The sequence below is a fragment of the Canis lupus genome, chromosome 30 (genome assembly GCF_048164855.1).
Source record: "Canis lupus baileyi chromosome 30, mCanLup2.hap1, whole genome shotgun sequence".
NCBI lineage: Eukaryota > Metazoa > Chordata > Mammalia > Carnivora > Canidae > Canis > Canis lupus.
In genome coordinates, this window is record NC_132867.1 from 37,921,314 (window position 1) to 37,934,747 (window position 13,434).

General features: G+C 46.5%; 1 protein-coding gene across 1 annotated transcript in view; it reads left to right on the forward strand.

Annotated features, from left to right (window-relative positions):
• Nucleotides 1-254: 254 nt before the first annotated feature.
• PCP4 (Purkinje cell protein 4) overlaps nucleotides 255-13,434 on the forward strand; it is a 54,874-nt gene continuing 41,694 nt past the window's right edge. Inside the window, exon 1 of the mRNA XM_072807035.1 lies at nucleotides 255-410. Coding sequence (XP_072663136.1) covers nucleotides 402-410 — 9 coding nt within the window. The 5' untranslated portion in view covers nucleotides 255-401. The remainder of the gene's footprint in view (nucleotides 411-13,434) is intronic.

Below are 13,434 nucleotides of genomic sequence, written 5' to 3' on the forward strand. Positions count from 1 at the left end.
CTTTCCATTGATATGGAACACGAATCTAAATCCTGCGCCCTTGAACTAATAAACAATGGCCAACCCGTGGGGGATCTCTGTACCTCTGACTTTGACCTTTCAAAAAAAAAATTAAAAAGAAAAATATCTAGCCTTTCAGTCTCTGTCCCTGGTGGAATCTGGAGCAGAGAGCCAGCAGCTTCCTGCTGCCTTCCGCTAGGTGGCACCTCGTGCTCTCAGATGCCCGCGCGGCGTGCGGACAGGTGAATGAATCTCATTGGCTTACGGGAGGCATGATGCCACCGGGCAGCCCTTTTTAAGAGAAAAGCCAGGACCGGTGGAAGAGCCACCCCTGAGCAGCGGTTTGGGTGCTGAGCACGGTGCCGAGCACAGGGATCCCGGAGCTGCAGTGTCAGAGCAACATGAGTGAGGTGAGTGGCGCTGCTGCTTGCAGACGGACACTTGGGGTGAGAAGGGACCTGGCCACAGTTGGGCTTGGGGAAAAAAAAATATGAAGGGTTTCCGAGTGGTGATGAAGAGCAGATCAGCCCCGTAACTATTTTCTCTGAGGGTTGACACTCTCGACAGCTTGGCTGGCACAGCAGGTGCAGACACCTGATAGGTTAAGTCTGCAACTTTTAGAAATCTGCCTTAGAAAGAGAAAGGGGATTAACCGTCTGCTTCCGATGTCATTGGGACTTTGGAAAGTGCTCTGGGTTTGAGACCTCCGGAGAGAAACCGATTGGCTCAGTGTCTTGGGAGGTTTGCACTGCTTCCCGCTTGTCCTCACGTGTCCGCTTCGGGGGCCCTGGCAGCAGGTTGGCAGGCAGGCCCGCTGGTGACAGTCAGCCCTGGGAGAGAAGCGGGGGCAGGATCTCGCGGCCCAAACTCTACCTGCAGTTCATCAGGGCACTGGCGAAAGGGGCAAATGGTGTGAACCGTGCCAGCCCTGTGTGCGCGGCTCGGCCTGGAAGACGCTTGGACAGGAGAGCAGCGACAACGCTCGGCTGCAAGTCCCTTCTCTGAATATGTTCATATAGAAGATACCTTGCTGGGGCAAACTGAGAGCTCATTTTATTTTAAGACAATCATGTTCTCTTGCTTTCTTTTAAATGAAGCAGGTTTGGGGTTGGTGTACAAACCACCCCCTAACTCAGCTCAGTAATTGGGACAAATCCATTTTCATGTCTTTTTTGGTCGGCACGTAAATAATGACTTTTAAAGACCTTTTATCTTCTCTGTCTTTTTTTTTTTTTTTTTGACAGATGGGGGATCCTTTTTTTTGGAAGTCTAGAGTAAAATTAACTTCAGAAATAAGATGCACCTTCACTGCGTTTCTCTCTCTCTGATGGGTGACTTTTGACATACACAGGACAGGAAGGAGGGGGCCAAGAATGTAGGGTTTAGGGATGGGGCTTGGGACGGAGCCAGGGGTTCGAGTGAGGGTGAGGGAGTGCGGGAGGAAGATGGGAGGGCTGGAAGCCTCCCCGCCACCCACCGAGAAGGCTGGGGGGGCTCCAGTAACACCCCGAGCTTGCCTGTTCTCGGCCCTCAGCTCTGCGGCCCCGCGCTCCACTTGTGTTGTCTCATTTGCCTTCCCAAGTGCTGTGAGGTAGGTGCTAGTGTTATTCCCAGTTGACAGATGGGGAAACTGAGGCACACTGAAGTTCAAGGTGAGCTGGTTCCATGTGGGTGGCTGGTGAAGGGCAGGACTCAGGCTGTGGGGCTGGCAGCCGGCCGCCCAGTGATCTCAGGGTCCGAGAGCACATGGAGGTCTCTGAGCCTTGGGTGCCAGAGAAGGAGGAGGGGGAGGAGGAGGAGGAAAAGCAGCTTGGGCCTGAAGCAGAGACGGGGCAAGAAGGACCAGGCCCCTGGGCTTTCTGCTGGAGCCCACGAGACTTCGGGGGCCTCTACCCTGTGGCAGCTCACCCTGTTCACCACGAGAAGCGCAGGCTTTGGGGTTGGAGGTCTGTAAATATGCAAATTAACAGTCTCATAGAGAAGGAGTCAGGACACAGTAGAGCCCCCGGGGCCCTTCTTCCACACTTAGCTACCCTGGGTTTTTCTGGAGTGGTGGGGCTCCTGCTGGCTCCCCTCGGGCTGTCACCCCATCTCCAGCCGGGGCGGTGGCCGGTATCACACACGTGAGCTCTCCAGAATGCCTCACCTCCGCGGTGTTCACCTAACTGTGGGTCCCCAGGGAGAGAGCAAACGTCCCAGAGCTCAGCCCATGATTAGGGTCACAACCTCGTTTCTGCCAAACGTGAAATTAGGGCAGCTGTGCAGCTGCGCCCTGCCCCATCTCCGCCCCCCCCCCCCCCCCGACCCTGTTCCCCATTCCCTCAGACCCTAGCAGGCCACTGCAAGGGCTTCCTGTGGTGCTGAGAACATCCTGCAGGATGCACATCTGGCTCCTTTGCCGCCCTGTGCCCCCACCACACCGCTTCCAGCTCCCTCCTCCACCTTTGCCCCTCCTGTCCCTCCTGCACCCAGGCCCCCCTCAATCAATCACCTGCAGCGCCAGTCTTCTGGCCACCAGCTGGGTGACCAGCTCTCTGGCTGGTCCCCAAGTTTCCGGTTGTGTGTCCCTCAGAGGGTGGGAATTTGTCCTTTCACTAAAACTTAAATCTGCTTAAAACATTTAATAAAGTTGAACAGAAGCTCCTTTCTGGGTAGAGAACTGAACCTCTCCCCACCCCAAAGCCTTTCCTTAGTTGGATGAATTACATGTGGTTTCTTGTTTTAATAGCTCTCAGGCAGGGATGGATTTCAGATGATCGTTTACTTACTCATGTAACTAATGACTGCAGAGGGCCGAAGCAATGGATTTTATCAGGCTTTCCTCTGACTTCGGGATTTGTTTGAGTCTGGTGGGCAAACAGGGCCTGCTCCAGCTGGCAGGGTTTAGGGCTCGCTGAGCTTACAGCTGCTCCCTTGGGCTGTGCTGGAGCTGGGCTGGGGGGAGAGGCTCCCAAAGGGCCATGTGCTCCCCAGGTGGGCACAGGGGTACAGCCCCGGGGACTGAGCTGGCTTTCAACTGGATGACGCCACGACACAGTATCTTCTCCATCCCCTGTGACAATGCTTTTGGTGGAGGGGGCATGAGGTGATTGAAAAGAGCAGCTCAAGTAAAGCAAGGAAAGTCAAGTCCAATTTTAGGGCACCGAGAGAGTGGAGGTGGTTTGTGGGGGTGTCTCATTTACATTTCAGGATTAGAGTATGTCAGATGGGCCTGGAGATAATTTAATAGGAATCTAAGTGCAGGGTAAGGTGTATTAGCTGCCTTAGAAATCCTAGCCACCAAGGCTGAAGTGTACAAAGTCATTCCCTTCTCTCTTCAACTGGACCCCCACACAGGAGAAGAAAAAGACCTCTTTTGAGCCACCATACAGGAGTCCAATGAACAATAACAGTCAATCCCATTTTCCCCATGCAGGTTTGCATTTTTAAGTTGCTCTTCAAAAGAACTTATTTAGGAGGGCCAGGAGCAAGATTTTAATGCCATTAAGGCAAACATTTGGAGAAGCAATTTAAAAAATGACACCCACCCTCACCCTATTTGCAGGGGGTGGGGAGAGCTCCCGTTGCATAATGCATCAGTTGACAGTTATTAATTAGACCCGGGACCCCTTTGAGAAGGCATCCTCCCGTCTCCACTCTTTTCTTGCATAAGCTTGGATGGGATGTTGCAACTTGGCACCAGAGCTATGAGCCTTTCTTTCATCCAGACACTGCCGACAAAAGGATCATGCCTCTCAGAGGCATGGTGGGAACACACTGAGGACATTTAAGGGCAAATCTTTAGACCCACATGCCTGTCCTTAGCACAGAATCAGAAGCTACTGGCTCTGCAGCAAATCTCTAAAGAAGGAAGAGGACAGTGAACAACATTGTCTGGAGAGAGATTTGCAAGGGGAGGGTAAGCTCACTTAAATCCTGAGGTGGGTCATAGAAAGGACGGGATTTTTTTTTTTTTTTTTTCAAAAGTAGCTGTTGGTTAAAAAATATCATAGGACACTTGCTTGGGACTTACCTGGTCAGCCATCAGGGTAACCCACTGCTGAGACAAATAGTAGGAAACAGAACTGGAATGAGATTTATCATAGTCGTGTGCCTCATATGACGTCATGGTGAGCTACAGCAAATGCTCACGGACAGATGATCGGGTTTGCAGAGAACTGTGTGGTTTAGACCAGTTAAGCACAGATGCTGGGGGTACTTGCATAAAATGGATTTTAAAATTGGCCCCGGAGGCCTAGCAACAGAAGGCCAAATGGCAATTCAGTTTTTTTCTGTAATGTTAACCTCATTTGGGGGGGCGGGTACCAGCAGCAGGGACACAGAAAGATCCAGAAAGATCCACATGGTTTTGCTGGATCACAGCAGGGTAGGCACTCTTTCTCTCCTCTCACTGGGGATATTAGGTCTAGAAAGATACCAGTTTCAACCTGGGTTCTAAGTTCAAGTTTTCTGGAGTGGGAAGAGGTCACAGTTCAGCCTGGAAATGTGTTTGCTGGGCTGATGATTGTAATGGATTGCCATAAAACTCATTCCCCCGATCCTGCATTTCATTAACAAATGACGTGTGATTAAGAAGCCTCACTGTTTTCCTCTTTAGAATTCTAAGAATGACAGAATGCAAGATGTATTTTTTTTTTCAGAAAGAAAAATTGAAGAAATGACTCACACTCGGTTTTATTAAGGGTTCAGTTGAATAGTGTGATCGAGATGAAAAGGAAATACAATTTTCTGTCAGGGGAAGTGCCTTGAATTTATGATGAATACGTTGTTTGCATTATTATTTTTTTTAATTATAATTTTTACCTCGGTTTTTCATTAGAGGTGTTGTCACAGGAGGAAGGTGTTCACCATTTGTCTTTGGTCCTCTGTCCTCGGTGTACTGGGTGCATCGTGCTACTTGAACCCCTGAATAATATCATAAGCTCAAGCCCGGGGTTTTTCACTAATTTAGAATGGCTTTCTAGAACGGGCTTCTTGCTGGAGGGGGCAGAAAGAAGGACTTTAATTTGCACTGATTTATGTTATATTTGGCTGATGGTTTTCTAAGACACAGCATCAAAGCTCATGCTATTGTCTTCATCTGTTTGGGCTACTGTAAGAAAGTGCCACAGATTGCGTGCGTGCCTTATAAACCTTGGAAATTTATTGCTCATGGCTCTGAAAGCTGTAAATCTGAGATCAGGGAGCTGGGTTGGTCGGGTGAGAACCTTCCTCCTGGTTCATAGACACCTGTCTCCTTTCTGAGTCCTCACATGGTGGAAGAAGGGACAGGGATCTCTGGGGTCTCTTCCCTTGGGGTCTCTTATGCAAGGTCACGAGTCCCATTCATGGAGCGCCCCCCATCATGGCCTAATCGCTTCCCAAAGGCTCAATGCCTTCAGCTTGTGGGTTAGGATCTCAGCACATGAATTTTGAAGAAACACAAACGTCCAGACCCTAACAAGTACTACGGGTTGCATTTTATTTATTGGGATTATCCCACCTGGACCATAAGCTTCCTGAGGATAGGAACAACTTTACACTGTCCCCAGGACCTGGCTCCTGGTCTGGCACTTGGTAATGCCCCCTTACTGGATGAATAAATGGATTTCGGGGTGTGAGTTTATCGGTTAAAGTGACCAACAGACCTGACACCCTCTTTTCTAAATGTTGAGATTTGGGGTCCAGACAGGTTTGGAGAAGTAAAGTTCTATCTTTTTTTTTTTTTTTTTTTTTTACTCTGGGTTTGAAATCTGGGTTTGTCATTTGAATCTTTTAAGTTGGAAAGGATACATTTATATGCTTTCAGGACAGGCAAAGAAATAAGAGAAACTGGAGAGAATCTGGACAGAAAGAACTCTTGACATTTGGAAAAATGTCAAGGAAACCAAGGGAGCAGAAGGAGGGACAGAGAATTCTAATATCCTATAGTTCGGGGGTAGTCTCCACTGGGACTATTTTACTTCAGATAAGCTCTATGAAATTCAAACAAAAGGAGCCGTAGCCAGAGAGGCAGAGCCCGTGAATGCCCTATAAAACGGTTTGCTGTATTGAAATAGAAAACCAATTTGACTGTGCTTAGGGGGGGATCAGAGGGAGCCTGAGCAGATCTTTAGTGAGATAACTTCTGGTGCCGAATCACGGTCCACCAGCCTGCAAATCCGGGCATATTGTTGGAGGCAGAATGGATCTCTCACACAGGAAACGAAATTGCATATATTCGAATATTTTAATTCATATCGAAAAATTAGCCATTGATGTTTATAGCAATTAACCAAGTGTTGTAACTTCTGGTTGCATATTTAAATATTTTCAGTTAATTGGTATTTAAAATAGGAATATACGACAATTCATACACAGAAAGATGCATTTGCCTGTGTTCTCCTGGGAAGTCAGACACTGAATTGTGTGACCGTGCCCCCATGCAGCCCAGCAGGCTCTGACTCTATATTCCTAACACCCCCAGGTATCCACTGTTTGCCATTCTTCATCCGATCCTTGGAACGAAGTGAGGTCTAAGTAATGAGGAGGAAATATTTTCCATTCTGTTTGGTACAGGTGCCTTTCGAGCATGGATATGAGAATGTTCTACAGATCATTGTTTTGTGCCATTAAGCCAAGCAAGCTTGCCACACCTGCCAGTGGCCCAAACCTATAAATCCTACATCCATTTCTGGGCTGTTTTACATGAACAATTCAGCGTAAGGTACACATTCCAGGCATCAATCTGCTTGAATATTGTTAGTGCCTTGCAAATAGCCCGAAATTTATGCTTCGGAATCTCACTGAATTACTTCTCATTCCATCCCTGAAAGGGAAACGCTTGGCCATATTTATAACGTTGCCGGTGGAAAAATCAATCACCCACTAAATGCCATTATTTTACATTTTACTCTTAAACTGCCACCTTATAAATAAAAGGAAGACAAATTAGAATCATAAAGCAGGAAGGTAATCACCCACAAATTGAAAAAAACTCCTCTGCAGAACATCTAAGGGAAAAGAAGCCAAAAAGTGTGAATTGATAAGAAGTATTGAAATGAGGCAATTTTCATATCACAATGGAACTAGAATAGAGAACAGGAGAATCCTTTTTCCTGGAAGGTCTCTGCTCCCAGTCTGAGGAGAGTCAGGGCTTTGCCAAGACGGAAGTATCTCAAGTCCTCCGTATTTTGATCCTTCACCCAATGGTCTAGAGTGTCTTTTGAATGTTAGTTTTTAAATATTTGTTTCTGACTATTTGAAAGCTGTTTGATAGCTGAGGTTGTAGCTGGATTGGCTTGAGATTATGCTTTCCCCGCTATCACAATCCCAAACTGTGGAGGAGCAGCAGGACGAAGGAAATGGTCATCTGTCCTCATAACCCCACACCTGTGGCTTGGCCGAGGTTCTAACAAAGTGATCAGTTATTTTAATTTTATACAGTGCCTGAAAAGAGGACCCCGGGGGTTGACAATACTCATTAACGTTTGTCTTAACCAAGCAAGACAGTAAAATGTAACAAGGAAATGTCTTTATCCTCAAGATTTTTAATTTTTTTTTGCCAATATACTTTTATGTCCATCAGGTACTAAGTCTAACTATTTAAAAATTAATTAATATATTACATCTGTTTTTATCTTATTTTATTATTATTATTTTAATCCTTAAGCAATCTGTCTGCCCGACAGGGAGCTTGAATCACAACCCTGAGATCAAGAATCAGTCACACGCTCTGCCGACTGAGCCCGCCAGGGTCCCCATACCTGTCTTTACATGGAAGATTCTTTTTTTTTTTTTTTCATGGAAGATTCTAACATATATAATTTCCTTATTAAGTAACATCCCTCTTTCATCAGGGATTATTAGGGAAGCATCACTTTTCTTTTCCCGAGCTTGGCAAAATGACACAGTGTACCTGTGCTTTTCTTTTTCACATTTCCCGACAGTTGTTTGATCTGCAGAGAAATCCCCGACGCCATGAATTGGTCCAGCAGGTTCGGTAGCTGCGCTTCTCCAGCCTAATCTGATGGCCGTGGGTTCGGAGCTCGCATGGGTGCTCGTGAAGATACTCTAGCAGTCGCAGGGGGGGGTTGGTGCCCTCTGTGCTTCCTTGTTACTTTTGCTGACGGCGTTAGCATTCTTTTCAATCTGTGAAATTGTATGCACAATGTTTAAAAATTGGGGTAAAACGCATATCATCAAATTTGCCATCTTACCCATTTTTAAGTATATAACTCAGCACTGTTCAGTTCTTTTACCTTATTATGAAATAGCCCTGCAGAACTGTTTCATCTTGTCAAACTGGAATTCTAAAACAAAACAAAACAAAGACAAAAAACTGGAATTCTATACCTATTAAACAACAAGTGCCCTCCCTCTTCCCCTCGCCTGGTGACCGCTTTTCAACTCGTTGTCCCTATGCATCTGACTACTCCAGGGACCTCGTATATGTGCACTCAGACAGTATTTGTCCTTTTGTGCCTGGCTGAGTATAGTCAGGATGATATCCTCAAGGTTCCCCCATGTTGTGGCAGGTCACTATGTAAGACAAGTTCACCTAAAGGTAGATCCATAAATCGATAAATGGATTTATGGATCATCGATGATCCATAAATCGCCCTCCCAGAGCTCAAGCAACTGCCGCACAGCACACGGTGATATTCTGAGAGCAAGTCAAGAGTCGTGGGATTCCCATTCTTTCCCACTCACCCAGATGACAATGTCGGTATCAATCCTGTTATTAGCTACTGATAAAACCTTATTTTGTTCCTATTGATCTTTGATCTCAGAGAGACATAAAAAGAAATTGTAAAGTTTCCTTCCCTGTGCGTGGTTATGACAGTGAAGCACCTTACATCCCCAGAGATGCCATTCTTTTCCATAGTCTATATCACTGGTGATCCCTGGGGTTGTGCTGTGCGCAACCTGTGCAGCTGAACGTGGTGGCCCCGCCCTTTCCTGGAGTGTAGTCACCCTGCTCAAAGACCGCTGACCTAGAGAAAGACTGTCATTTCCATGGTCCTACTTAGAATTCAGAGAATTGAAGCAGACCACTGTTGTCATTTCATTCGAAGTAGTCATTTGAAAATAGGGAGCTGAGTGCCTGAAGGCAAATCTTGCTCAGAATCACAGAGCTTCTTGAGGAAAATCCAGTGTCGGTTTCCCTTACACATTTCCTATTCTATTAAATTTCTCACTTTCTGTCATATCCTAGATACAACCCACTTTCTTTTACACCTGCCCCAGTTCCACTTAGGACTTGGATGTGAAATACTTGAAAAACAATATTGTCCTGGATTTTTTTTTATTAGCCTGAGTAAAAAAAAAAAAAAAGCAGCAACAGAAATCTTGACAAAGTCATTCCTTCCTCCCCCAGGTCCTCCACTTTGATTCTAGAGGTTCAAGTGTGCTCTCTGAGCCTCACCCCCATCCCAATAACACAAGGAGGGATTGGTGAGGTGAGCGTCAGGGAATGGCTGCCGTGAAATCTCACTGAGATCACAGTTGACAAAGTCTTTGCCTCACCTGGCGGTTTCCTTGACTTTGACTTTATTTACACCAATCCACCGTCATTTCTTGCCTTATTCCCCAAACCCTGGCTCTGTTTGAGTAAGAAGAGCATTCTGGACCCCTCAAATAAAACTTTTTTAATTTTTTAAACCTTTGCTCAGGGAATGGCAGCATTTTGAGTGGCCAGATCCACTACGTGTATAATCAGTAATCACATATCTTGTTGGCCACGTTTCCTTCTGCCTTCTAGATTAGGGAACTTTGAAAGACGGAGACTGGCTCTTCTACACTGGCACATGCCCTTCAATGCACATTGATGGGGAATCCATTGCATGCTGTACGTTGTACTAGGTGAAGGAATAAGATGTGGTCCCCACCCCTCCAAGAGTTTAGAGGCTAGTTGGGGAGACAGAATCACATAAAATTAACCTGACTTAAGGTCTATTCACTGTACAAACGGATGGAAGCACTTGACGAATGTCATTGTTGCAGGCCTGGAAAGGAGAAGAAGGGTGTTCTCAGGGAACCTTCCTCATGGAGTCAATGCTTCCAGAAGTAGGGTCTCAGGGGATCCCTGGGTGGCTCAGCAGTTTGGTGCCTGCCTTTGGCCCAGGGCGCGATCCTGGAGTCCCGGGATCGAGTCCCATGTCGGGCTCCCGGCGTGGAGCCTGCTTCTCCCTCTGCCTGTGTCTCTGCCTCTCTCCCTCTCTCTCTCTATATATATATATCATAAATAAATAAATAAATAAATAAATAAATAAATAAATAAATCTTTAAAAAAAAGAAAAAGAGGTAGGGTCTCAGTACACATTGACTGAGGAATATCGACCATGACTAATGGATATTCAGTCTAAAAAATCATGAATTTCAGAACCACATGACAATTTAGCCATCTTCATGTCCAAGGGACAAGTACATATCTATGATGATACTACAGTTGATTTCTGCCCCTCGCTTAGTGATACAGATTGCTTCAAATGTGTCAGACATCTTCCCATCCTTATCAATGAATATTTGGGTTCTATTAAATTATCATGTCTTCTTTAAAAGTGCCAAGTGAATAAAGTCTCTTTAGTACATTGGAAGCTGATGACATGAGTACGGTCAATAAGACTTTTGGAATTGTGCAGATTGTCTCATTTTGAAAGTTCCACGTTCTACTTGTGAGAAATGCCTGAGTGAACTCAGATATGCCCGTAGCCGTCCTTCTGTGCGAGTATTAGCGTTTGTCCAGGATGAGCCCTCCCTGCTCATGTTGTGTCCCAGAGCCCCGGGTGGCTTCCTCACCATTGTTGGTAATTTCTTCTCTTTGGAGTTTGTTCAAGGCATGGGCTCATCCCTGTATTTATAACTCTGTTCTCACATATGCATAAATCCTGTCAAAATATAGAGATAACACAGCGCCACATCGCAAATATTATTTCTGGCAATGTTCTATACCTCAGAAATGTGGGCTATTTTACCTATTCTGGAAGATGACTTCTTAAAATAGATGTAACAATGTGTCAAGTCCCTCCACCAAGTACCTCATGCGAGTTTACTGTTGTCTTTTCATCTAGATTTAATCCATCCCATCTTCAAAGCGGATTCATTCTGGGGGCACTTTTTAGTGAATTTCCATGCCTTTTTTTGTTTTGTTTTGTTTTGTTTTTTGCCCAATTCTTGCTGAGAGCCAGATTTGGCTGAAATTCAGGTGAGAGCTCCCTGATAATTGAACGTTGGATGAAGATTTTGAATTCTCACAAGACGAACGCATAAAGGCAGCGTCGTGTAACTTTAGCGCTACAAGCAGTGCCCTCAGGGGACCCCACTCTCGCTCTTGTGTCCCTTGCGTATTTCAACAAGGAAGCAAGAGGGGGACTGAAGAGACAAGCAGATCTCCATCAGAAATGCGGTGGTTCCAAGACAAGCAGCAGCTCTGTAATTGTTGGCTCCTGCCCGCCTCTGCACGAAATGTCTTTTAAGGTGATGGTTGCTCACATGGAGCTGGAAAGTCCTGGGAAAGCCCGTGTTTGGATGGTGGGGCAGGACATGTGTGGGGCCCAGTGAAAAACAGGCATGTGGGGCTCCGTGGAAAACATTATTAAGAATTTCAAGACTGTGATGACAAAGCATTAAACCAAACTTGGGGCTTTTCTGAGCCAGAGGTCCCTGTGTGACTGCGTGGGTCATGTGGCCATGAGGCTGGTCCTGCGTGGAACTGGAAGTGGCCTGATTGCTTTTTAGTGGAGAGAAACAGAGAGAGAGCGAGAGAGCAACAGTGCCCTGATGAAACATTGCTATCCCTTTGCAATGTCAGGGGCCTTATATATATATTTTTCCCTCACCCAGAGGAGGTTTTCAGAATGGCCCATGCCTGACCATGGGAGCAGGTGGCTTGAGGGTCTTCCCTCTGAATCAGATGGAGCATCGAGGTGGCTCTGAGGAAGTCCACCTAGCAGCTCGCTTATGCAAGAAATCAGATGACACTGGCTGACCCTGCAGGGCTGCTCTGAGGTTGGGGTGACAAAATTGATTAAAAAGCACTTGGAAAGCATTTTTAAAAGGCCATATACATGCTAACTTGTGACCCCAATGTGACAAATTCCCTTCATTCTGATTCAATGATGAGCACTGGGTGTTATTCTGTATGTTGGTAAATTGAACACCAATAACAAATAAATTTATTATAAAAAAAAACACATAAAACGACCTTACCCAGTGTGGGCTGTTGATTCAGATGAACATTGCAGGCAGCCTGCTGGCACCGAGGTACCTCCTACACTGTCGTGTTCTTCCCTGGAGGGCACCCTACCAAGAGACAGGGAGAGCAGGTGTATGAGGCTTGTTCAATCCGCCTGGGTGGCTCAGTGGTTTAAGCGCCTTCCTTCATCCCAGGGCATGATCCTGGAATCCTGGGATCGAGTCCCACATTGGGCTCCCTACATGGGGCCTGCTTCTCCCTCTGCCTGTGTCTCTCCCTCTCTCTGTGTCTATCATGAATAAATAAATAAATAAAATCTTAAAAAAAAAAACAAAGAAAGAAACGTTTCCTGCTTGGGAAGTACAGGGTTCTCATCAGAGCAGGAACCAGGGTCAGTATGGACAGGTACAAGGCTGGCATGAGTGTCAGCCCTTCGGATCAACCCTGACCCAAGAAGGCGACCTTGACCGACGTTACAGCTGGGTTTGTTTTCCAGCAGATTACATGGGTCTGGATCTTGGAGGGATTTGAAAATAAGATAGAGAGCGAATGAATATCCACCGTGAAGGAGGCAGAGCGTGAGACGGAGCTGGTAGCGGGTGCTGGTGCTGGTGGTGGGCATGCGTGCATTTTGTTTGCAGTGGGGAGATTGCTGGAGTTTACACCTCCCCAGGGTGCAGCTGATCAGATGGCCCATACAGCTTCATCTGGTCTCCTAATCTGTCTCAATTCACCCCTTCAGCCGTGACAGCTGATTTATGACAAAGCAGTCAGTCCCCTTGCTTCCAGAAGTATACAACCTCAGACTTCTACGTGTTCCGAAGCTATTTTCGTTTTAGTCGAGTGGGGGAGAAAAGCTGGCTGCTTCCTTATTACCAAAAAAGAAAGTCTCCAGCTTCTGAAGCCTCGGAACACCCCCCTTGGGGAGAAGCACTCTGAGCAGCGCGGTGCCAGGTTAACATCTGAGCTTTATCACAAGGAGCCAGCACACGAGCACGGAGCTTCAGCTTCCCTAGGAGGGGCGCATGCAGAAGAGCCCACAAAACTAGTTTAACGTGTGAAAAATAAATCGGGACACTCGGGCGGAGGGGACTACCGAGCAAGATCCCCACTCTGGTACCAGATGGGTCGAGGCATAAAATATCTGTGCGGTCGATGGCAGAGGAGCCATCAAAACCATCAAAGACAGGTCTTCTGTCTTCCAAAGCCAATACCTTCCCCTCTAGACAGGCAAGATGAGGTGGCAGGTGTGTAGACTTCCAAACCAGTCTGCCGACCTT